Raw genomic sequence first — 27,237 nt, 5'->3', positions numbered from 1 at the left:
TAAAAAAATTCCTACCTAGATACAATTCTCAACAGTGCTTGGACCAAGAGACTGAGAGGAAACTGGGCAAGAGTAGAAGGAAGGAGTATTTAAGTTTACTCTCAGTCTTTGGACCAATCAGGCTTTGAGAATACCTTCCAGTGGAAGAGACCACTCCCTCTCTTCCACTGGAAAATGGCATTTTAAAAAAGCTTATTATAGTTCATTAATTTAGAACATGCAAATGTAATAAGAAACAGACTTTTGAAAGATTTCTGAATCTTTTGAGTGAATTTTGAGTTAAACATTGGTGCTAAATGCACCAAGAATAGTACACAACTAAAGTATGTGGCAAATAAACAGAATGCTTCAAATTCGTACTAAGGGAGCTACCCATCTAGGAAATTTATTAATTTCAAAATAAAGCTGCACAATAATTGACATACATGCCAAGTTCTTCAAAATAAGTCTTCTACTAGGACTGCACTGATTGTTGGCTGACATCCAGGTGTAATTCAAGGGGCTGGATATCACAGAGGTCAGAGGTTGTCTATGGGACTGCCTACTCCCAATGTCTATCTGCTATCCATCAAGATCAAGAAGGATAGAGTCACTTTGTATACTATATCTTAGGAACTATAAACTGCATTCTTATTTTGCATGTTTTATCAGCATTGGAATGAAAGAGAGAAGAAAGAACTTATTCTGTGCCCAATGAGGCTTATTCTTTAGTAATCAAATACAGGATTGCCCACTTAAGTCAGAAAATGTGTCATAAATGCAGTTATTTCATGGAATGGTGATTTATGCTAAAATGAAATGAGAAAAAAAAGTATCCTTGATTCAGAGTTCTAAAATACAGTGTTACTATGTCATATAGAAAGAGAACATTATAAGAATAAGTTGAGCTGAATGAGTTACAATGAAAGGAGGAGGAGGAGGAGGCCGAAGACCTTTCAAATTTAATTCTGATGTACAAACAAACCTGATATAAAGCAATAGTATGTCCATATCTCTGAAGGGGTCCTTTCAATATAGGCACCACATTCCAAATGCTGCTTTCCAAATTATAGCTAAAAAGTAAACAAATAGTTTATTACCTAGAAGCGAAATTATAGACTTATACATGCTTACAAATTTAAATATCATTTTCTGTTTCTTCATGATATGCCATATAACATCCAATAAATATAATAAATTAGAATTTAATTTTTGCAACTTTTCCTTATCCCACCAATATTTTTAACCAATGAAACACTTTTTTAAAATGAATAAATTTTCAAACAAGATTTGTAATTGATTATTAATCGGGGATATCAAACTGACAGCCTGCTGGCCAGAGGCGTAATGTGCAGGCCACACCCATCCCAGCTCCACAAAGGGAAAAATGTCACACGTCATGTGACTGAAACATGATGCCATGAGTTTGACACCAGTGTTATTGAGTGTTTTTCTCAGTGAATTTATGGCTTATCCTTAATCAAGAAGTGAGCATTTTATGAAAGCATTTTATTTTACAGGACAGTTCATTTTCATAAAACCCGTGTCAAAAAATATCATCAATTGTATGAAAGCATTGGCAATGCCAGAAACCTAAGTTGGTTTTCACTAAAATTAAGGATATTTAGTATCCCTCTCAAAAGGGCCAAGACTTTAAGCACAGCACAATTATGATATTTGTTAATCAAGTATACAAAGTTTGAAAAATGAAATCTAAAATACGAAGACATAAATTAAAATGAATACTGCAATTTTATAAATAAAATCCAGATGGAAGAAATGCCACTTTATAATAATCTGAAAATTAAGAAAATAGAGCTACAATGTAGCTCCCAAAGAAGTTAATTTCTTGCCTTGTGGAAAATGGAGAATAAGAGTTTTATTTCTCGGGCCTGTTTCAGTGAGATTCTAAGAAGTGAATTTTAGAGGTAAAATAGACATATATCTATGAAAATACTTTTGCACATGCACAGAAGTTTCTTCCAGATATATTCGTAGTAGAACTGAATCAGAAAATCTGGCAAACTTCAAAATGGAATAAATGAGTCTTGCTATATCTGGACATTTACATAATTATTTTGTGAATGAATCCCTGGATTTCTGCGATTTTTATTTCCTTAAGGAGAGACAAGACCAGTGATAATCCTGCAGAATTTTGCATCATTTAAGTGAGCTCTGAAGCTTTTATTTTTAATTCATGTGTGTAAACCAAATATAAATGAAAGAAGACAGTCCTGTCATCCCAAGGAACACCTCATTCTCCCTTTCTGCCAGCCCCAATTTAGTCCATTAATCTACAGCACTTTACTTTCAATCATCTCTCTTTCTGGAAGGTGTGAAGTGAACCATGAGGCAGCCGAAGAAAGTAAGGCAGGTGTAGGAGAGAGGGATGCTTTTCATTAAATTTCAACAAATTTACACAAAATTAAAACAGAATTAAGAAAAGAAATAACTTACTTTAATACCATCTGGAAGGTACTGTAATTAAATGCATATCCACCAATTACCCACATAAACTTTCCATAAAGAACTGCCTTATGGGAAGCCCTGCTCACAGATGGACTGAATGGCTTCACATTAGGCAGAATCCAATATGATTCCATTGAGGGGACATTCAAAGAACAATCAGGACCTGTTTAAAATACAGAGGGAGACAAAAATCATACCTGGAATGTACTCTTATTAATTCAAACACTACTTTTGATAGTAATTATAACTGAGATAGTACAATATATAAAGTGAGCAAACCTCATATATTGTAGAATACGTCATTCATAAGGACATTCTAAAAATTCGACAAATTGCATATTCATGTATTTTAAGTGGCATAGTTTAGTTTCTAAGATGACAAATTTTATTTTTACTGTAAATATTTTCATATATTTAAAAGAAGATTTTAAAGGCATACAGAAGATATGCTTTTGTATTACTTTTAACTTATGAAAGAAGATTGTGAAGAACAGTGACACCAAGTGGTAAAATATACACACAGTTATGTACAAGAAAAATATATATGCATTTAAAATATTATACTTTTTCCTATCATTCATGAGGTTCATTGTAATCTGATGCAGGACAGTAATTATGAAATACAATGCATTGCACAGAAAACTACTGAACTCTATGATTTATTTTTTTAAAAGCCATTATACAGTGGGGCAAAAAAGTATTTCGTCAGCCACAAATTGTGCCACTTAAATTCTCTTAATTCTCCCACTTAAAAAGATGAGAGAGGCCTGTAATTGACATCATAGATAATTTCAACTATGAGAGACGTTCATAGTTCTCCCACTTAAAAAGATGAGAGAGGCCTGTAATTGACATCATCAACTATGAGAGACAAAATGTGAAAACAAATTGAGACAATCACATTGTCTGATTTGGAAAGAATCTTTTTGCAAATTATGGTGGAAAGTAAGCATTTGGTCACCTACAAACAAGCAAGATTTCTGGCTCTCACAGATCTGTAACTTCTTCTTTAAGAGTCTCCTCTGTTCTCCACTCATTACCTGTATTAACGGCACCTGTTTGAACTTGTTAGCAGTATAAAAGACACTTCTCCACAAACTCAAACAGCCACACTCCAAACTCCACTATGGTGAAGACCAAAGAGCTGTCGAAGGATACCAGAAACAAAATTGTAGACCTGCACCAGGCTAGGAAGACTGAATCTGCAATAGGCAAGCCGCTTGGTGTGAAGAAATCAACTGTGGGAGCAATAATTAGAAAATGGAAGACATACAAGACCACTGATAATCTCCCTCGATCTGGGGCGCCACGCAATATCTCACCCCGTGGGGTCAAAATGATCACAAGAACGGTGAGCAAAAATCCCAGAACCACACGGGGGGACCTAGTAAATGACCTGCAGAGAGCTGGGACCAACGTAACAAAGGCTACCATCAGTAACACACTACACCGCCAGGGACTCAGATCCTGCAGTGCCAGACATGTCTCCCTGCTTAAGCCAGTACATGTCCGGGCCTGTCTGAAGTTTGCTAGAAAGCATTTGGATGATCCAGAAGACGATTGGGAGAATGTCATATGGTCAGATGAAACCAAAGTAGAACTGTTTGGTAGAAACACAACTCGTCGTGTTTGGAGGAGAGAGAATGCTGAGTTGCATCCAAAGAACACCATACCTACTGTGAAACACGGGGATGGCAACATCATGCTTTGGGGCTGTTTCTCTGCAAAGGGACCAGGATGACTGATCCAGTACAGGAAAGAATGAATGGGGCCATGTATCGTGAGATTTTGAGTGCAAACCTCCTTCCATCAGCAAGGGCATTGAAGATGAAACGTGGCTGGGTCTTTCAGCATTACAATGATCCCAAACACACTGCCTGGGCAACGAAGGAGTGACTTCGTACGAAGCATTTCAAGGTCCTGGAGTGGCCTAGCCAGTCTCCAGATCTCAACCCCATAGAAAACCTTTGGAGGGAGTTGAAAGTCCGTGTTGCCAAGCAACAGCCCCAAAACATCACTGCTCTAGAGGAGATCTGCATGGAGGAATGGGCCACCATACCAGCAACAGTGTGTGCCGAACTTGTGAAGACTTACAGAAAACGTTTGACCGCTGTCATTGCTAACTAAGGATATATAACAAAGTATTGAGATGAACTTTTGATATTGACCAAATACTTATTTTCCACCATAATTTGCAAAAAAAAGTTCTTTCCAAATCAGACAATGTGATTGTCTGGATTTGTTTTCTCATTTTGTCTCTCATAGTTAAGGTCTACCTATGATGTCAATTACAGGCCTCTCTCATCTTTTAAGTGGGAGAACTTGCACAATTGGTGGCTGACTAAATTCTTTTTTGCCCCACTGTATATAAAGCTAATATGTAGGATAAAATACAAGATAGGCACCCACAGTCATCAGCTGGGACTGAAAGCACCTTGGTTTGAAATCATTTTGTTTATGAAGATGAAAAAAGTGGGAACTACATATTGTCAACTTGTAAAACATTCCCATGCCTACTATCAAGTTGACATTGGAGGAAGGTGGGGAGAGAATTCCATACATACTTTCGACTAGGGTCGGATCTCAGATTTCTATAGGAGGCATGTGAGGTGTGAAATTTTACAACCTGCTGCAGCACTTCATTGGTGGATGTGATTTATGACACAGGCTGAGGGGAGGGGAGACACAGGAGTAAAGGTCACCCACCATTAAATGGAAATCAGATCTGACTGCACAGCAGGCATCACTAAAATGTTGCTCCTAATAAATGACTGGATTTCTTTTGAACTTTGTCTCGAGGCTTGTAAATTAATTAGGGCATCTTTTGGAGACATGACAGAGATCTAACTTTTAAAATCTATAAAGATTACCAGGTTTCCTGAATCCTCCAAGCACTCTCCCAATATTTGGGGTGCTTGGAGGAAAACTCAGGCAACCATGGCAGAGGGCAGACTATCCGAAGAGAGACTGATTGCAGCTGGAGGAGTGCATCCAGCTCCAGACATCAAAGCTGAGATGGCTTTCCCAGTGGCAGAAGCAAGAAGGGATGAGTACTGGTAGAAATTAGACCTAAATCAGCTGAAGTTGAGTTCCCTTACCCCAATGCCCAGGAAAAGGGAAGGGTCCTGAGCGAGCTGGCAAGGGTGGACTGGATGTGGGACTGGGAACAAGCCAGCTCCCAAAGCCCCAGATGCAATCCTGGGGGAGTACAATAGAGCAACTGAGGGAGAATTTTGACCGGACCATGCTTCGTGATGAGGGGCCATCATGGCGCCCAAAAGAGAGGGGAGGGGAATCCGATCCTGTTGAAGGGAGGAGACGCAGACTGGAGCGCAGCCCCCCTCCTCCAATAGAAGGGGAAGGAGGCCGAATCTATAGCCAGGGCCTCTCCCATGCAGCAGGCAGGCTGCCCAGGGCAGACAACCCTCTCCCTCTTTTCGAACTAGAGGTGAAGAAGATGGCCAGCCATATCAAGTGTAAGCATACATAGGCCAACAGAAGGTGGGAGGATCAGGGCTGAACGACCCAACCCAATTCAGGGGAAAGTTTGACAGGGACTCATACCAGCTAGCTCTATTCCTTGATTCAGCTGATATCCACCTAGAATGCTATGGGCACCTCTACCCATCCACCAGAGCCATAGTGAATACTATTGTAGAGGGACTAGAGGGAGAAGCAAGGGAATGGCTAGGATCCCTCTATAAGATGAGAGCACCCTAACTGCAAGGTGTAGATGACTTCCTACAACAGCTAGAGACCAGATTTGAGGAGGTGAGGAAGACCTATATGCAGAAGATGAGCTCAGTAACCTAAAGCAAAGGGACCACCCCATCAAAGAGCACATCTGCAAATTTAGGAGAGTCATTGGAAGGCTATCCCCTTTACCAGAGTGTTAGTGTATTTTTTTCAGAACAAGTCTGGACAAGCAGATTGTCCAGGTAACTGCTTACTGCGATATCCCAAACTGACTGAGTGGTTCCAAGCAGCAATAAAAGTTAATGGCAGATTGTGCATTAACGACAAAGCCACTGAACACAAAAGAGAGAGGTCAACCCGACCTGAAACCACCCGACAGGACACACAGCAACACAGCAACACAGCGGGCCCCAAATCCAGCTCCCCTTGAAGTCCACTGAAATGCTACAGATGTGGGGGGTGGGCCACAAGGCATCTGCATGCATGACCCCAACCCCAATGCAAAGGCCAAAGCCACCACCCAGGGCATGACTGAACAGGGCCACAAACGGGCCACCAATGCATTCCGGAAGGCCCTCCAGGCTGCAGATGTCCCTCTTCACCCAGACAAAGAGAAGGAACCCCAGGCAACAACGACCAGTTGCCAGAATCCTATGACCATGATGATGATTCACCCTTTCCTTTTTCCAATACACCTCATAGCTCCAAAAATAGGAAGCCAGGGGGATTTTCAAGCCCTAATAGACTCAGGCTGCACTAGATGCTTGATCAACCTGACCATAGTCCTGAAACTGGGGGTCAGAGCAAAAAGTCTGGCCCACCCGATCCGGTGTGAACAGGTCGACGGGTCCCTAATGGGGGGAGCCTATGCCACCCACCTGACCAAAGCAGTGAGACTAGAGCTAACAGATCACTGGGATGTAATTTGATTCATAATAGCGTCCAAAATGACAAATGCAGTCATACTGGGACCTTCCTGGCTATATAAATGGGGACCGACCATCTGGTGGCAAGGGGGTACCACAGAAAAGGATAGAAAAGGGATCCAACCCCTTCCACGCCAGCAAGCAGAAACACCACCCAAGCAGGGAACCCCCGAAAAGACCCCACCAGATCATTTGGCAGCCATATCCAACGAAACCACAGAGACCGAGCAGATCTCAAGGGTATATCAGGACCTTGCAGAAGTATTCAGCAAGACCGAGTGCAACATTCTGTCCCCTCACCATGAGGCAGATTACTCCAAGAAACAACCAAGGAAACTTACGACCTTGCGTCTACACCTCCTGCAAGCTCACAGACACCGAGAGATGATGGATCGCATGGGGAAAGGAGGCTTTTGTGGTGAGATGGGCACTGCTAACCTGGACACACCTGTTGGAAGGAGGCCAGAAACCATGCAAAGTCTGGACTGACCACAAAAATCCACAGAAACTACCATCCAAACAAGTCTGATGGGCTCAATACTTCAACTGTTTCAACTTTGTAATAAAGCACATTCCAAGAGGGGAGGAACTTTCTAGCTGATGCCCTCTCCCATGTGCCCCAGTACAAATGCAAATGGGACCAGGTGGTGGATGCCCATCATACCCTCTACTCAAATAACTGCCCAAGTGACCACCAGACAATAATGCCATGACCGGCAAGACCAACCAGCAAGTGACCTAACCACGAGACTCAAAACCTAATTTCTAGTAGACCCCTGGTTCCGAAACAACCAACAAATCTTGACAAAAAGAGGTGACCTCGCATGGAAGGGGACAAAACTCTATGTCCTGGAATCCCTACGCACCCTAATTCTCCAGAGAAGCCACGACGCCAAACCAGCAGGCCATTTTGGGTTCCTAAAGACTTTACATTTAGCCTGGAGGCAGTTCTGGTGGCCCAGCATAAAGAAAGATATGGACAGTTACATGAAAAGTTGCACCATCTGCACCAAAATGAAGAGACAACTGGGAAAAACCCACGGACTGCTGCGACTAGTAGCAGAGTCAACAAGGCCGTGGGAGGAGATTGCAATGGACTATATAGTAGAGTTGTCGAAAAGTGGGGGAAACACGGTGATTTGGACTGTAAAAGACCTGTTCTCCAAACAGGCACACTTTAAACCCTGCAGTAGACTACTCTCAGTTCACAAGCTGGCCAAACTGTTCCTGAAGCACATCTACCGCCTGCATGGAGTACCTCAAAGAATTGTCTCAGACAGAGGATCCAGTTCACAACTAGGTTCTGGAAGGAGTTCCTGCTGTCCATTGGGTCATCTCAGGGTGTTAGCTAGGCTTTTCATGTAAACACCAATGGGGTAGGCAGAAAGACTGAATGCCGGGATAGAGCAGTACCTGAGGTGCTACGTGAACTATCAGCAGTCCAATTTGGAAGACCTCCTATCTTTTGCTGAGGTCGCATACAATAATGCTGTTCACAGTAGCACGGGACTCACACCATTGAAAATAGTGAGCAGCATGAACTTCATCCCAATGCCTGTGTATCCAAGGGATCCCCCCTCCTCAGTGAGCTTGACTGATTGCATGTCAATGCTAAAAGCAACCTGGGAAAATGTCAAAAAAGCACTGGATAAAGCGGCACAAACCTATAAGAAACAGGCAGATACACACCAAGCTCTGCAACGGCCATTCCAGATAGGAGAGAAGGTTTACCTCTCCACAAAATATTTGAGATTAAAACTCCCAAGCAAGAAACTGGGGCCAAAGTTTATGAGAGCATTCTCCATAGTAAAGATCATCAACCCAGTCACAGTGCAAATGAAACTGCCCTGACTGCTAGGGAACATACACCAGGTGTTCCATAGTAGCCTCTTAAAACCCATGGTTGGATCCACTCTGAGAATACGCATTGAAAGCGGAGAAAGACCCCAGGGTGGGGTTGGACTCTCCCCGCAACATACAGAAAACGACCCTTCAGGTAAGCCAATGGTCATTTTCCTGTACGCTGCTTGGAGAGTTCAAGCATGGGACATACCCAAGCTAAATGTCACCACGGCGGGAAGCTGATGAGTCCAGATGGTATGAATGCCCTGTAGGACTCGCCTCCCAAACGCCCCCTCCGCAGAAGTAAACCTATCCAGTTTATAGTTCCAGACAAAGGGAGATAAGGAAGTCCAAGTAGCCGTCCTGCAAATCTCCTCTATCAGAGCCTTGGTTGCCCAATCCGCAGCGCTCCTAGTAGAATGCACGGTAATCTGTCATGGCACCGGTCTGGATTGCAGGACGTAAGCGAAGGCAATGCAGGCAATGCAGGTGCGCAGCCAATGTCCGATGGTAGAGGAAGAAACCTTGTGACCCTGGGATGCAGGTTGAAAGGACATGAAGAGTTATTTGGAACGCCTAAAAACCGCTGTGCGCATTTTGTATCTATGCAAGGCTTGACAAACATCAAGCATGTGCAATCTTTTCTCCCTCGGATGCATGGGATGCGGACAGAAATCCGGAGGATAACCTCCTTGGCCCAGTGAAACCATGAGTTGATCTTGGGAATAAAAGCCGGGTCCAGTCAGAAGACCACCCTGTCAGGATGTATCAGACACAAGTCCTCCCGAACCAACAGGATTGCCAGCTCCGAGATACATTGCGCCAATGTGATGGCAATCAGGAAGACAGTCTTAAAGGTTAGATGTTTCAGACTGGCGGACCATATCGGCTCAAACAGCGTGCCTATCAGTGCCCATAACACCTCGAGATCCCATGATGGATATTGATGTATGACTGGAGGGCTCAGGTTGGTGGCACCTCGCAGGAAGATGTGGGTGGTGGGGTGATGGCCAACGTGACCTGTCAAAAGCGCGTTCCACAAAAGCGCGGTCGACGAAATCGCGTATGTGACGTCATCACAAGGCGACGAAAAAGATCGAAAAATTGAAATAAAAATTAAATTACAGCAAGCCGATTCACATAAAGGTAAGGGTTAGGTTAAGGGTTAGGGTTAGGGTTAGGTTAAGGGTTAGGGTTAGGGTTAGAGCGTTAGCGTTACGTTTAGTGTTAGGTTAAGGGTTAGCGTTAGGTTTTTCGTTACGTTAAGGGTTAGGTTTAGGGTTAGGTTTAGGGTTAGGTTAAGGGTTAGGTTTAGGGTTAGGTTTGGGGGGGTTAGGGGAAGGTTTTAGCTTTATTTTTACATTTTTCGATCTTTTTCGTTGCGCTGTGGTGACGTCACATACGCGCTTTCGTCGACCGCGATTTTGTCGTCCGCGATTTTGTGGTAGAACCTGACGGCCAAGGGACGAGTGACTATTCGGAGCAAGGATCATGGACAAGGCAGCCACCTGGCACCTGAGGATGTTAGGCGCTAGCCCTGGTCTAGCCCCTCCTGCAAAAAGTCCAGCACTTGAAGAATGATAGCTGCTGTCGGAGTAATCTCTCATGCACCATCTTTCAAAGGATCTCCAGGTATAGTCATATATCCTGGTCGTGGCCAGTCGTCTGGATGCCTGGATGGTCTGGATGACCTTGGAGGAGAGTCTGCCCCTGCTTAGGAAGTCCCTCTCAAGTGCCAGATGACTAGTTGGAACCACTGGGACTCTGGATGTTGTAGAGCCCCTGGTTGAGCGAGACATCTCGCAGGGGTATCCACCACGGTGAATTGATGGACAGGTGAACCAGGTCAGCGAACCAGGTCCTTTTGGGCCAGAAGGGAGCCTTAAGGAGAACCTCCACACCCTCCACCAGGATCTTACGAATAACTCTGGGCAGGAGCGGCAGTGGAGGGAAGGCATATAGAAGTCCCAGCGGTCAGGGGCAATGTAGGGCATTGACACCTTTCGCCTGTGGGGAGTGAAACCTTATGAAGAATCTGGGAAGGTGTATGTTCTCTGGGGTGGCGAATAGATAGACCAATGGGCAACCGAACCTCTGTGACAGATGATGAAACAGGTCCAGATGGAGGCGCCACTCCGAATGGTCTATGGTGGCCCTGCTTAGCCAATCCGCCTGAATGTTGTTTACCCCGGAGATGTGCTCTGCCTGAATTGACAGCAGGTGTCTTTCTGCCCTCCTTCCCAGAGATTTGGCCTCTGCCATCAGGGATCTGTATCGAGTGTCCCCTTGGCGGTTTATGTGCACCTTGGCAGCAACATTGTCTGTGAGAATCATCATGTGATGGTCCTAGATGTCGGTCTGAAAATGAAGCAGGGCCAACCTCACTGCCCTCAGCTCCAACCACTTGTTGCTGTGTGTCAACTCAGTCTCCAACCACCTGCCCTGTGCTATTTGGTTGCGGAAGTGGGTCCCCCAGCCAAGAAGGCTGGTGTTCGTCATGATGGTCAGGTGGTCTGGCTCCTTGAAGAGGGTTCCCTTTGCCAGGGCGGAAGACAACCACCACTAGAAGGAGCAACGAACCCTTGGGGGCACACGAATCAGCCTTAGAGAATTGCTCTTGTTGGCACGTTGGTGCGGTAATAGGAGCCACTAGAGTTGCCAAGAGTGAAGCCTCACCCACGGCACAATGGACAGACAGAAAATCATTTTTCCTAAGAGCTGGGACAACTGCACAATTGAGGTTTGAGGAAAGTGTCGTACCTGATGCACTAGGGTCCTGATGCTCACCATCCGTTCTGATCACAGTGTCTATGATGGCGCCGAGGTGCTGCAACCTGGTGGTCAGCTCGAGATGGATTTTTTTCAGGTTGACAGAAAACCTGTGGTTCTGAATGACTTTCATTGTGTGCTGTAGTCGTGTTTCGCTTGCTGACGGGACGACGACTGAATGAGCATGTCACCAGGTACACTTGGAGTCTCACTGGATGGGATCTGAGACATGTTGTCACTGCCACAAGGTTCTTTGTGAACGTTCTGAGGGCCAATGACAGCCAAACAGCAGCGCCCTGTACTGGAAGTGTTGGCCTGCGTAAAAGAATCTCAGAAATTTGCGGTGAACCTTGCGAATTGAAACGTGTAGGTAGGCTCTTTGAGATCTATGGATATTAGTAGATCTCCAGGCCTGATGCAGCCCAGAATTGACTGGAGGGATTGCATCTTGAACCTCTTGTATGCTAGGTGGCAGTTTAGCTTTTTTAGGTCTAGTATGCCCCTACACCACTTGGAGTTCTTTGGGACAAGGAACAGAATGGAATAGAACCCTGCCCCCTCTTGACCAGGCAGAACCAGTTCTGTGGCCCTGATCTCCCTGAGATGAAGGATCTCCTATTCCATGAGAGCCTTCTTGACTGGGCAAGTGGGGCTAAGGCAGCGGATGAAATGATGAGGCGTGGGTGAAAGAAACTCTAGAGTAAGATCCAGGTGGATTGTTTGCAGAACCCACTGGTCTGATGTAGTGCTCACCCATTGGGCTTGAAGACGCTGAAGACGCCCTCTGAATGGAGCTGTCCGCTGATGATCACTTATAGTACCAGAAGGGTCTGGAACCAGAAGGAAAGCTTGGAAAAGCTCTGCTGATGGCCAAAACAACTGGCGATCCTGAGACCTCTCTGCACCTTGGGGATAGGGGTGCTGGAATGAGCCCGAGGTGGAGGGCTGCTCCGAGGAGTGAAAGGACTGTCTCCTGTAAAAATGGGAACCACTGCGCTCTGACTTCTTAACGACCGAGGGCATGACCTTCTTCTTGTCCTTGTTCTCTACAAAGACAGGATCCAAGGCCTCCCCAAAGATTTTGTCCCCCTTAAAGGGGGCGGAATTGAATTTCCACTTGGATCTCATGTCCACATTCCAGTGTCTGAGCCAGAGAAGGCATCGGGTGGTGACATTGGATGCTAAGGCGCTAGACCCAAACTTGGCAGCGTTTAGCGTGGCATCAGGTGTGTACTCCATTGCCGCTATGATCTTAACCTCAAAGCAGGCAGAACTTTCAGCAAGCCAACACTCTGAAGTGGGTCTAGATGTCTCTTGACAAGCAATTTCTTTTATTATTTTATTTTTATAATAAAACATGTTTTACATGATTTGTTTATTTTCAGTAGGCTTTATTAGGATTCTGGCATTACCAGACTATTTATTCACAAAACTTTATGCATTCATAGACATTATCAACACCTACCGTATTTTATATATATACACATATACACACACATACATAGGTACAGAGGGTTCAATTGGAGATACTCTTATACCATGACATACAGTAGCAACTGCTTTTATTGCAGATGTGATATTTAACCCCACGCACATAATCTAATTAAATTTGTGTCCCTGAACCAGGAGTTTAAGGTACAGAAGGGGGATTAGACATCTGTACATATATAATGAAATTCTAACCAAAAGAAGAGAATTAGTACAAACACATATCACAGCTTGTAAATCTGAAGATATCTGAGTTATTTTACAAACTACCAAATTTTACATGCCATACTACCTCGATAAGTCTGTTGGTAAACATATAAGGGAATATTCACTTTTTGACACCTGAGTCCTATTACAGTATGTTGATAGTAAATAGGAAAAGCATCAAGAAAACACCAACTTTCCAACTTTTCCTATAAATTCCAGATTGTGAAAGGTGACTCCGAGCACCAATACTTATTCTAGTACCAGCAATGACATACCAGGGATAAGAGACATTGGCCCTATTGCTTGAATCCTGATTCATAGTGATGGATACAGATGAATAGAGATCCATATTCAAATAGCAAATCTGATATGGAACCCATGTTGCATAGATTAGGAGTGCCTTAAATTAAAGCCATATTGCTCAGAATCATACATCAGGAATGGAGGACAAGAGACCATAAAAGGGCATACATAGGCCTTAAATGCCCCTGACAAGTACTATACTATCCAATCATATTTCAAATTATATTTTAGCTCTCAAACCTGAGTTTCTGCAACCTCCTAATTAATAGTAGCATACTTCTACAGCAATGAATACATAACAATATAGATTTAATTACTTATTTAAATATTGTCATATACAAATCTACAAAATAGATCTCTAAACAATTTTCCAAGCAAGACAGTGTAGCAAAAGAAAAATTGATATAATTAAACAATGTCAGACTGAATTTATTATTTGTTGTCCGAAAAACATTTCTACTTAATGGCAACTCCTTATAAACTAACCTGGAACTAATTTGGTGTAAATTTAGGCAGGAATGATTTTTAAAGGCTCTAGGCAGTTTATATCATTATGTTATACTTTGATAGACCACAATTCTAAGATTGAAAATACAATCTTTCTGATAATCTGAATTAGAGACATGGTTTATCACTGTATTTTTAAACACTATGCTTTGATATATTTGAATTGATGGAATATTTGAATATTGAATATATTGAATATTGATAGAACAAAGTTTCCTAATAATAATAAAAAATTTATAATGTTTTTCCACTGCTAAAAGAGCTAAGCTTGTGCCTAAATGATTCTGTATATCATGATGATTAATGTATAGTCATAAGGCTGAATTTTGCAGTCCTTCCTTATGTCAGTATGTGAGACAGTAATGCTAGAATGTGCAGATTGAAAATCACTGAAATTTATAGGTCTGTAATTGAATCATTAATAATTTAGTAATTAGTTGTATTAGAATTTATTTTAAAATGATATTTTGAAAATAACTTGAGAAATAATACTTTTCACACTTACTTTGATGATCATCACAGATGTCCATTTCAGTATATCCACCAGAGGTCACAATTGTTTAAAAAGATATATTAGAATACTAAATAAATTCTTTATAATCTGAACCAAAGGAATTGATGTAACCAGGAACATATTATGCTAAGATTGAATGGATTTGAAGTCTGCATAACTTCGTTTTAGTATTTCATTTTTTTTAAAGGTATTAACAACTAAAATGTTTAAGGATAAAATGTTCTCTTTATAAGTGATATTTTAAAGAAGTATCTGAAATGCAATTAAGCATTAAAAATTAGCTTCTTACCCTGAGATCTTACAACAATCACAGTGCTTATAAAGACAGCTCAAATTTATTTATTATCCATTTCTCCTGATCTCTTTTCACGATTGATTGATTGATTGATTGATTGATTGATTGATTGATTGATTGATTCAGTTTGTATGCCACCCTATTCCCGAGAAACTCAGGGCGGCTAACAATCAAAGAGGGAAGGGGGATACAAAATAAAAAATAAAAAAGACAAACACATAGTAAAAACAACAACAGTCATACCCTTAACTGGGGCTAAGAGATTCAGAGGCCCCAGGCCTGCCCGAACAGCCAGGTCTTAATGGCTTTGCGGAAAGCCGAAAGGGTGGTGAGGGTCCGGATCTCAACGGGGAGATCGTTCCAGAGGGCCGGAGCAGCCACAGAGAAGGCCCTCCCCCGGGGAGTTGTCAGCCGACACTGGCCAGCAGATGGAATTCGGAGGAGGCCTAATCTGTGGGATCTAATAGGTCTATGGGAGGTAACACTATATTTAATTCACACTATTTTTAAAACCACTTTCTATTCTGATTCAATCTACTAACACTAAGTTTCACTTAATGTTTATCCTTTTTATTTTCTTTTACATTTTTTCCTCACGTCCCTATCTCATCCAAATCTCAACCTTCTTCTCTTCTTTTTAAAGGGATATTAGGTTGGTTAGAAAACCTTATGCACTGGAGTATGTCAATTTTGGAATACTTTGCCATAGATTGTCAGGCCCCTTTCACTGCTAGCTTTTAAGATATTTATGACTTAATTTTATTTTGTGCCTCTGAGTGAATGATAACTCCTGGCAACAACTTAGACAAGTCCCTGTAGTTTTCTTGGCAAGATTTTAAAAGTGGTTTGTAATTCCATCTTGAGTTGAGAGAAAGTGGCAGGCCCAAGGACACCAGCTGGCTTTGTGCTTCAAGTAGGACTAGAACTCAAGTCTCCTAACTTCTAGCCTGGTACCTACATCAAACTGATTTTGCATAAGATAAATAGAATATATTAAATATACTTAAGATTAAATCTGACTGAAACTTTGAAAAAAATCATTCCAAATAAAGTGTTGGTTTTATTCCTTCTAATAAAACCAACTTCAAAATAGTTTGGAGGCTAAGGTACCAGACCAGAAACCAGGACTTGGGCTAGTCAATGCTGATTTGAAAATACTCCCCATCTTGGTTTTTATCCTTAAAGTAAATAAGTATATCTTAAATGATCATATATAATAGAATTGCCAGACAGGAATACTGTGTCAGCAAGAGATAACATTTTCCAAACATGCTTGACTAGGTGGCCTTATCAATTTCATAATGGAAAGCTATTTTGTTTCACTCACAGTATGGCATCAGAATGGCCAAAACGTAAAAGACAAAAAAGACCCAGTATAAAATAGCATATCAGAACATGCAAAAATATTTTCATGGGAACAAAATTATTTATTCATAAATTTAGCAGTGGAAGAAGCTCTGATATATGCAGTGAATGCAAAAGAATCTCTGGTAATGATAAAGATCAGTTACTTCAAAATAAGACATTCCAGAGAGGCAAACTAGAAATTTAGGAACCTAGCCATATTTATATACTTCAAGCTTAAATCCTACCTTTTGCTAGAGTTTGTATTCTTGGAATGTCTTGTCTGGCCTCAGACTAGCTTGCCAACTTCAGACTACACACTATCTTCCTCCTGGTATCTCCTTTTCCTTCTTCTATGTGTCTGGAGATGCCACAAGGATCCCTTCCCCTTCTTCTCCTTAATTGTAAGACACTAAAGGACTTGTATTACTCTACTTCCACCCATTTTTCAAATGCAGCTGACAAAAACAGTAGACACTAGGATGAGTCTTCCTCTCCTTTCTGCTCAGGATTTCAGGAATGGAAATCTTTCTTTTTCAGTGGAAGTTGCAATTATCTTAGCAAGCCACAAAGAAAGAAAGAAAGAACAGAGGTTAACAGTTGCCATTTTTATTGTCACAAGTTTATCTCAATCTGCAAGTAGAGAAAAAATACAAAATACCTGAAAAATTGTCAGAGAGACATAGTAAGAGTGGAATAATAGTTTTACAAATGTCTGTAAAATGAATAGCAATTCATGAAAAATTGTGTGATGGTTGTGACACTGCTAATTCCACAGGGGTATAAATAATTTTGCAATAAGATTCTACCAATACTGTTTTTGATTAATGTTGAAGTTAGCCACTTCAATACAGCAAACTCTCTTTCAAATAATCCAAATATATTTGGATTATTAAATATATAAAGGTTGAATAAAAAGTAATGACTCCAATGTTGTAAGTCTAAAGCAGAAGGCAGTATTGATATATTGGAAGCTCTGATATGTTCTTTCACATTGGTTCTTTCCTTCAGTTGGCAAGAATTTGCTGGCAGGTTCTGAAGTCATTTTTCATGATATGCTCATTGGTGCAGTTTAAGTAATACACTATGATTAAAATTTTTGACTGCCAAAGAAATCCTTCTGATTGAAACTCACTAATGAATGCAGGTAATTTATAATAACTGTTTTGATATTAAATCTGTGCATCACTGGGTCAAACAATTGAACTAGGAAGAGTGAATTTATGATCTTTAACACAAATGATCAAAGTAGACAACCTGAAACAGCACAAATGTCACATCAGAAAAGTTGGTGAATTGTTTATGGACAATTGATGGACACTGAGAAACTACCATCAAACTTGGCATTTCATACCAACCCATAGGTCACATAATTGATGTTCCTAAATACTGGAAGGTGTATTGATGATGGGTTCCTCATATACCGATGGCAAAAAAAAAAAAGTCACGGGTTGACCTTTGCCAGCATTTGTCATTGTACCAAAATGAAGGTACGAAATTTCTTCACAGGTTCACATGAATGTTCAAATGACAGCTGATGAAACATGGTTTCATCACTGACTTAGAAACGAAGTGTAAGTCCATGAAATATTATCACAAAGTTTTACCTGCAAAATAAAATTCAAAACCTAGTCTTCAGCAAGAAGACTTGGGCTTACATTTCTTGGGGTGATATATGACATTATTCACACACAATTCTTTGAACCTGCCTGAGTGCTACATTATAACACCAAATTTTTTAAATAATTATTAACTAGAGTTTGGAATAACAGAAAGGAATTTTTGCTGCAACAAGACAACTCTAGGCCTCATACCTCATGAGCCACCCAAGAGGCAATTGTGAAGTTGGAACTCATTGTCTTACCCCATTCATCATACTTGGCATCATTTGACCTCCACCTTCTCCCAACATTGAGGGAATATCTTCATGGGCATTTGTTTCACCCAAATGAGGAGGTAGAAAAAACGGTCAGAACCTGGTTGAAGAGACAAAGTGCGGAGTTCTTTTGTGACAGCTTTAAGAAGCTTGTCCATTGTTGGAAGAAGCATGTAGCAAATGGTGGTGATTATGTGGAGAAATCAATGCAGTAACAAAAGAGCTTATTTCAAGGATTATTGTCCTGCTTCATTTATTAAAATATACCTATTTAAACTAACATTATGGAGATGGAAGCATTACTTTTCATTCAACCCTCACAGCAATGAAATAACAATAAATGTCACAAAGTAGTGTGAAAACAGTTATCTATCTAGAAGACAAAAGGGAATGAATCTACACTTCCAGACAACCTGCTATGTTTCTGTTACCTTTCTATAAACTACAGTGAAAATTGTTGTCAAGGCAATCTTCTAAACTAATTTATGAATTATGCCAGTAAAATCATACCTCAGTATAACAATTACAATGCCAATGATGCCATATTTTTCTTTAAGACATAGCCATGGAACGGTAAAGGAGAAAAATGATCTGGGAAAGAGAACATTAAATCTCCTCCTCCCAAATAAAAAAAAGAAAGAAAATCCTAGGTATATGTAAAGAAGAGGGGGAAAAGTAGCCGATGACTACATCTTTAACATCTTATAGTGTTCTCATGAGTATGGTGCCTATTCATGATTTGGGAGGGCATTTTGATTCCAATACTTCTTTTGATTGATTCGAGCAAATCTCTTTGGTCTATTATTTCATGAAGTCTATTTTTCTGAAATAGTTTTGTGTTCATATCAGTTTGCAGAACTGAGAGTTGAAATGCATTCATCTTCAGTATGTCAAATTTCCATCAGCTCAAATGTGGTTCATTTAAAATACAGTGTAACACTTAAATATAAAATAAATCAGTTGGTCGTTTACAAGCATCCAAGATCTACAGTATTAATCTAATGATAAGCATTACTCAAATAGTGTGCATGAAAGACTCTAGAAAGTGTTTTCATGCAAACACACACAAAGTCATTACCCAAAAACCTCTGCTCAAAAACAAAAAGTATTTCAAACAGCCCAGTCTCATAAAAAGAAAATAAACCCTGATAGTAATTCTTGAACAAGCTCATCAATTCCCTCCAATTTCCTTTCAAACTGTAAAAAAATTCCCTTCAAATAGCAAGATATAAGGAGAGCGTAAGTAGATTTCCCAGGTGCCAATGTGGGAAAGAAAAAATGTGATGACTTTATAATGTGTGCTAAGGCATTGACCATAGTTTACAAATTTCCAAAGCTGAATTCAAATCAGATCATGCTCAGGCAAAACCCAAACTCCACTATGTGAACCTACCCATAGGGTATATTTTCACTCATTATGTCTTCTTTCCAATAGTAAGTCGTTTATGAATGCTATCATGCTGGATTCATACAAACATACATCAAAATCAGCCATTTTAAACAATGTCTATTGATTGGTTTGTTTAAACAAAACCAAACAAAACAGTATTGCTTTGTGAGCTGATAAACCCAGCTACTACCTAGTTTCAAAAGCCATATGACCATCAGAGGAATACTCCATTTTGATGGGAGATGTTTGTGAATCACTCATTAAAGGAAATCTGTAAGTTGTTTCCCCTTTCTAAGCATCAAATAGTATGACAGCAGCAGATTTGTCTTCCTGATTGTTTCATATGGCATACCACATATTTTGTCCAACTTGTAAAGCTAAAAAAAACATGCTACCTCTCACATAAGAAATAAAGTGCTACAATAGAGTGTATTTCATCATATGTCCCTATTAGATACAGAGAAATAAACTTTCATAAACATTTTCAAATAAAATTATTTACCCATTTTTCTGCTGGCACAATAAGATTGCCAACTAGATTATCTGTTGATCTCTACAATTATTTTAAAAAAATTTTTTCCTAGGCTATATCTGGAATCTATAAATATTCAGCTGTTCACAATTATCAATGGTTCGAAGTTTATGTATTAAACTTTTTGTATTAAAGGCAAAGCTACTCAATTTCTTTTTATTCTTTCCAATCCAAGAGAATATTGATGAAAATTATGTAAAGCAGGAGTTCTTAACCTGGGATCTATGGATTGATTTCATAGGGGCTAGAAACATGAACAGGAATAAAAATACAAATTTATTTTCACTAGCCTTTGATTGAAACACAACTTTCAATCAGTTGGCAAATATTTGTTGGCAAGAAAGTATTTTATGGACTCTAGACTCCAAAAATGTTTAACTTCAATAAATGTCACTACATTATCTAAAATTATTACATCCTTAAAAAGTAAAAGCAGTTATACTTGGTTATATAAAGTACCATTTCCTTCCAAAGCATGAAACTGATTATCATTAACACAATTTATATTTCCAAGGTTCTTTTGTACAAGCCATTAATCCTATAATTCTAGAAATCTAGAATCCATTATGTTTGCTCCTCTTTATAACTGAGTCCACTGATCATTCTCAGTCAAAATCCAAAATCCATTATGTGTGAACTTGTCCATAGTTCATAACAGAGTATATGAAGCGTGTTTCACGCTTTCCAGTACATGCATATACACAAAAATATACATACACAAAATAACAGAACAGTGAAAGCCATTTAGAGGCAATGCGTATGCAACTACTTTAAGTAGTAAAGAAAGTAGTGTCTACTACTTCATTACACAAAAGAAAATACAGATATCTTCTTTGCCACCCTTGGTAAAAGGCTTGGAAAGAATTTAAGAAGCCTTGCTCTGCATTGTTTTTCTACTTTGTTTTTAGTATGTCCTTTCTCTCAGCAAGGTATTTGTATTTGTTACACTGGGAAGAAAAGCATGAAGTGACAGGATTGAAAATTGACAAACACAAGGTACTATGCACTCTGAATGAATTTAAATCTCCAGAATTATATGAATTGCATCTCTATGGTATTGATGGAATAGTTAAAATTTTATGTACTGTATCGGGTGTTATTTGAGGACTGCTTTAATCAGCATTATTTGAATAGTATTATTTGAAAATGTATATTTCAGAAAACTGGAGAAATGGCAGAAGACTGGAGGAAAGGAAATAGTGTTCCAAAGATCAAAAAGGATGATCATGGAAGAAATAAATCAATTAATATTCTAGAACAAATCATAAAAATACAATCATTCTTTAAAGATTAGTGATAGTGTGGTCAAGAACAAGCCCTGCTGAACTAATTTTATCTTTAACAGAGTAACTTTTCATATCATAATATGGAATTTGGTAGCATGATTTCAGTAAAAATTTCTGACAAAGCACCCAATATGTTCTGATTAACAAGCTAGCTAAGGTTGGCTGGGTGTTATTACAATTAAATGGCAATAGTTAAATGGCATCCAAACAGGACAGATACAGATTTCAACAGACAGTTAGAACTGAAGAAAAAACAATTGCAACCAGCTTGCCTTCCATTGAGGAACTGCACACTGCCCGAACCAGAAAAAAGGGGCTGAGAAAATATCTACAGGTCCCTCACATCCTAGACATAAACTGTTTCAGCTTCTCCCCTCTGTGCACCACACTGCATGCCAAAACAATTAGACACAAAGATAGTTTCCCCCGCTGTGCCATCATTCTAGGAAACACCTAGTTTGCACAGCACTGTCTTAAGCCTAAGAGATTTATCCATGTAGTAGACTGTATTGCTATTACCCTTTTCATCGCTTCATCTTTCCTACTATCTTTTCCTATTGGTATCTATGATTATCATTTATGGTATCTTATGATTAATAATTGAAACTATGATTTATGATATATAGCCTATCACTTTGTTGTTTGTACGTACTGAGAGCTTATGCACTGGAGACAAATTCCTTGGGTGTCCAATCACATTTGGCCAATAAAGAATTCTATATGTCAATAAAGAATTCTATCCATCCATCCATCCATCCATCCTGAATAGGTTAGATTCAATGGCATAAATAGCTTGTTCTTGCTCTACAATTCAATTACAATGGATAATTGCTAATTGCTAGGATATTCACAAAATTCTCCCAGAATTAGTAAATCAGAATACATGTATAATCTTCAATAAAACAACTAAGGAATGTTCATCTAAGTACATCGGACTTTTAAACCAGGAATTTGCAATGGTCTGAGATAATGATCAACAGATCAAGTGAGGGCCATCAGTTAAGAAAAGGTGAATTAGACAAACAACCAGCTGTAGTATATTCATTACTACTTTAGTCTATCTTATCTTGGACAGACAAACAGACAGAAGACAGACCTGACATGTTTCACATACCACGAAATACATGCCATAGTTTTTAGCCAAAATGTTAACTTACCTTGCCAACTATCATTGCAGACACAGAGTTTTTCTCCTGTTAAATCACAGTAGCCGTGATCAGGACTTCCACAGTTAGCTTTACAATAAGGGATATCACAGGCTTCTCCTTTCCAATATTTGTCGCACTCACAATATACTTGGCTTGGTATCGAGCCACTAGTCGTGCATTTCCCATGTCCTGAACAGTTGTTCGGACATGAATTAATTCTATAATGAACAATATCAGAAGAAATGAATTGATACAACACCGAAGAGAGATAGTCATTATGCATACATTCAAGTTTTTATTTTATTTTATATAAGTAATTTCTTAATTACCAACATCAGCCTTCAGACTACTTAAAATTACCAAACAACAACAGCGGCCAGCTCAGGAGAGACAATGACAATGATGACTTCCCTCCCCAGCCATGTGAGGAGCCATTGCCATCATTTAAGCCCTCTCCACCCCCAGGAGCCAAGCCAAGTGGGAGCCCCGAAAGCGAAACATCCCTCCTTTCCAGCCACCACCGTCCATTAGCTCGATTCCCCGATGCAATTTGCAGAGCCGCTTGCCCTCATGAAAATGAGGGGTGGCATTTTATGAGATGATAACAGTCCAGGAGGATTGAAGTTCTGCGTCTCTATCAGGCCTTGCTGTGAGAAAGCCAGGCTTTCAATGCCTACGGCTATAGGTAGGAAGACAGACTGTCTCAGGAGCGGAGCCTTTGGTGCTAAATTCCTCTTCTGCCCCCATGAAAATCATCCCCCACTCACACTACAGTTAAGTATGTGTAGGGTGATAGGGTTTGTTTTAAATGGATAAAAAGATCTGTGCTGCTCATTATCAAAATCTGAGTGGATTTTTTCTTGTTTTCCTCCCAAAAACATTAAGGTGTGTCTGATACTCCAGTGCATCTTATATCCAAAAAATACGGTATGTATATATGTGTCTGTGTCTATGTTTGTGCACATGAACAGAAAATAGAAAGACAGAGACTAATATACACAGACACTCAAAATCTATACATTTCCTTGAACAGGTTATGCTGAGATAATTGTCTCATAAAACATTTTTCAATCTATCTTCTTTGAGATATAACTTTACACACTAACAAATACAGGTAGTCCTCATTCAGCAATCACTCATTCAGTTACCATTCACAGATATGACAATGCTGAACAAGGAAACCTATGACCAGTCCTTGTAGCTGCAACCATTACAGCATCTCCATGGTGATTTCGTCACAATTTGGGTGGCTTGCAATTACATCACAGGGGAAGAGAGTCAAATAATCACCACTTGTGACTTCTTTGCCAACTTTTAACAAGGTCCCTGACAGGCAGGAGATTGCAAATGGTGCTGTATTGTCATGTAAGTGACCATGTAATATTTGTTTAAATGCAGCAACCAAAACTGCCACAATTGCTGTTGTAAGTTAGTGCGGTCACAAAGTATCATGCTTTACAGTTGGGTCACTTAGCAAAGATATTTCCAATTACAACTACCATTCTTAAGCAAGGACTACCTACCTACAATAACAAATGCATTATTTAGTATCCTTTAAAGTAGGGGTCCCTAACCTTCAGGCTGTGGCCCACTACTAGGCTGTTTCTATTTGGAATTGGGCCAGCTCCACTCATGCAATAAATTCCATCAATAGTCAAGACTTCTTTAAAGCAGTGGTGTCCAACCTTTGTGGTTCATGCAGCCCAGTTACCCACTCTTCCCCCACAGCCAGTCTGCCAAGCTGCAAAATCTGGTGACCGTTGCTTTAAAGAACTATTAACTATTGATGGAATTCCTCTTCATTAAAATTTTTCAAGTGTTACATATAGTCTTCTCAAAATCAAGTTTTCATAAGCATACTTCAAATGTTTTAAGCTCAGGGTCTTAATTACTAAAAAAAAATACATTGCCAATTAATTAACAGAAACATAATTGTTAAGAAATACTTACGAGTAAAAAATATTAAATCCTGTTAGATTATAAGCAGCATCACTAAAAAAATGTAGCAGTGCATAGCCAGATGTAGTTACTACTTCAGGTACAGTTTCATTTCCATGCACTTCTGGAACTATAAGACCACTGCAGAATTTTAAACATAAGAGATGTGTATTATTAATAAACAATGAAAAGCTAGGAATTTGAACAAATCACATGAGTTCTTAGCATAAGAAGTGTTTCATTCCATTCCATTGTAATGTGTAAAGCAAAACACAGTGAGATATATTAATATTTGCATACTGAATTAGTCAACATTTCTAAATGATTTTCATTTTTTAAATAAAAAATGTGATTTTTATACAATGCAGTCAGTGGTGGGTTCTGGATCCTGTTGTAACGGGGCCGGGTGTCCACCATATGAACACGTGCAGAATGTGTGCACATGGAAACAGCGTGCACATGTGTACTTACCACCCGCAACACTCCGCAATGCCTCTTTGCGCAGGCGCTGTATGCTCCATGCACGTGTGTGGAAGCCCCCAAAACCTCAAATACCAGTAAGAAGCGCGGGCAGGCGGGTGGGCCCTCCAGAGCACCATACCAGAATGGTACCTGGTGCTCCCGGCAGACACCGGTACGTCTGTACCGTGGTGTACCAGTCGTAACCCACCACTGAATGCAGTTTAAAATAAGAGAACTCTGAAAACCATTTCTAGAAATGATTGACATAAAAATAATGCAGTCAAAATGTATAAAGGCAATATTTCAGTTTTTTTAAAAAATAAAATTAAAATCAGTGCACAGAAGGAACTTTTAAACAAATGTATTATTTCAAATATTCAAGTTTACTATTTAGACATAATTCTTGCACTGTCTGGCTTAAGTGTGGTATATATAACCAAGCTGCCACTAAGTCTTTTTCAATAGAGACATTCCATATTTTTCTCCACCTGTATCTGGTCCATGAAAAAAATCAACCACCACATTCTTTTCTTGCTACAAATCCAAAAGGATATTTTCTAATTTTTCTGCACTAGCAGCGCTGTCTGATTCACCTGCTATACTTCATTTGTATTCCAGTTGCACACTGTGAAACAAATTCCCTTTTCTCTATCTACATTTTTGTTCTCTGTAGCAATTTTTTTCCTGACCTACTGCACTGTCTGTCTCATTCTGAAGGGTCTTTAACCAGTAAACCTACCCATTTTTAATAAGTTAACAAGTAAATGAGTAAAACCTTATTGTTTTTATTCTTTTATGAGATGAAACAAGACTTTGCCCTCCATCCTAAACAGAAAAAATGGGGTTTGTATGTCTTTCTTTCTTTCTTTCTTTCTTTCTTTCTTTCTTTCTTTCTTTCTTTCTTTCTAGATATTCAAGAAAATCAGGGTAAAATTTAAAAATGATGAGTTTGCTAAACATGGCTCAAAGTAGAGCATGCTGAAATGGTTGAAAGAAGGATCGTTAAAAAGGCAATAAACAGAGAACTACATACTGGAATCCAAACTGAAACTTCCATTTAATGCACTTTTGTACCACTGTAATAAAAGCTTTAAGCTGAAATACTCACCTAAATACAGCTATTAAAGGTGCATATATTGAATCGCCATCATAAACATACATATGATCCCAACTACATTCTGTTGCAAAATGATTAAATCTTAATCTTAAAACTGAATTAGGGCTAGAAGAGAAAAGCAAGAAACAGCACTTAAAAACAGAACAGTTTATAATGAAATATACATATAAGTATGTCAGTACAATATTAAAGGCTAGACTTGTCAATTTTATGATTACACAATTTTAAAAATTGTAATATGTGTGTTTATGTGTGGATGCAACTATTACATAAATTTTAGACATGCATTTCATTGCAAATGAGAAAATTCAATCTGAACCTGTGGAACTAAAAACTATTTTCTGGTTCAGACGTAGGAATATCTTTCTGGAAACAGGCTCTTTACTTATATGGTCTCCCCTTACCCTTACACTCTTTTCTTTATCGTGTACAGCAAATTATACTTTATTATGATATATTTGCTTAAGCTTAATTTAGCTTAAACACTGAGGATGAAATTGGGCTATTATATAAAACAATTTAGCTCAATTTATTGGATATTCAAATGTGGCCTAAAACTTATCAAAAACGAATAATCTACTCGTTCAAACTTCTGAATCCTGAACAAATAATAGTATTATTTTCGTTTGTAAGAATGCCAATTTCAAAATCTTTATCTGATCAGCAATAAAACCAATATCTGTTATTTGGAACTGCTATATTGATTACTATGAAAACCAAAGATATAAGCAAAATATACATCGGCATCAGACTGTGTTATTAGGCCAAAGAGAGCTTATATTATGCAACAGCAGCTACGACAAACTAATAAGTCATAGTATCAGGAATTGCTTGACATTTTTCATGGCAGGTAACTTTGTAGGTCCATTTGTGCAGCCAGTTAAGCTCACAAGTAGTGGGTAGATATAAAAGCTGCAATGCCATACTGCAATTCTACTGTGAAAGTAGAATTAGTCATATATTCCTTTTCTGTTTTCCGTATTTAATTCTTAACAGTAAATTTCTCAATTTTTTCCCCTAAAATATAGTATAACTGGTGCATCAAGAACTCTTTAGAAAATCATCAAAAGTTCTTTAAAAAATCATAATCATAAAATCTTGCAACCACGTTATAGAAAACTCAATCATTTTTTAACTTAACATTTTGTC

The 27,237-nt window shown here is 39.4% G+C and overlaps 1 protein-coding gene across 1 annotated transcript in view; it reads right to left on the bottom strand.

Annotated features, from left to right (window-relative positions):
- Positions 1-27,237, bottom strand: part of ATRNL1 (attractin like 1) — a 507,336-nt gene that overhangs the window by 446,272 nt on the left and 33,827 nt on the right. Inside the window, exons 3-7 of the mRNA XM_087725861.1 lie at positions 26,080-26,193; positions 24,522-24,650; positions 22,581-22,789; positions 2,437-2,611; positions 965-1,052 (exon numbers count right to left, since the gene is read on the bottom strand). Coding sequence (XP_087581987.1) covers positions 965-1,052; positions 2,437-2,611; positions 22,581-22,789; positions 24,522-24,650; positions 26,080-26,193 — 715 coding nt within the window. The remainder of the gene's footprint in view (positions 1-964; positions 1,053-2,436; positions 2,612-22,580; positions 22,790-24,521; positions 24,651-26,079; positions 26,194-27,237) is intronic.

The sequence above is a fragment of the Thamnophis sirtalis genome, unplaced genomic scaffold, assembly GCF_051295495.1.
Source record: "Thamnophis sirtalis isolate CommonGarterSnake01/CBP01778 unplaced genomic scaffold, rThaSir2_p1.2 scaffold_11, whole genome shotgun sequence".
NCBI lineage: Eukaryota > Metazoa > Chordata > Lepidosauria > Squamata > Natricidae > Thamnophis > Thamnophis sirtalis.
Note: the sequence above shows the minus strand (reverse complement) of the source record. Positions and strands in the feature narration are given on the sequence as shown.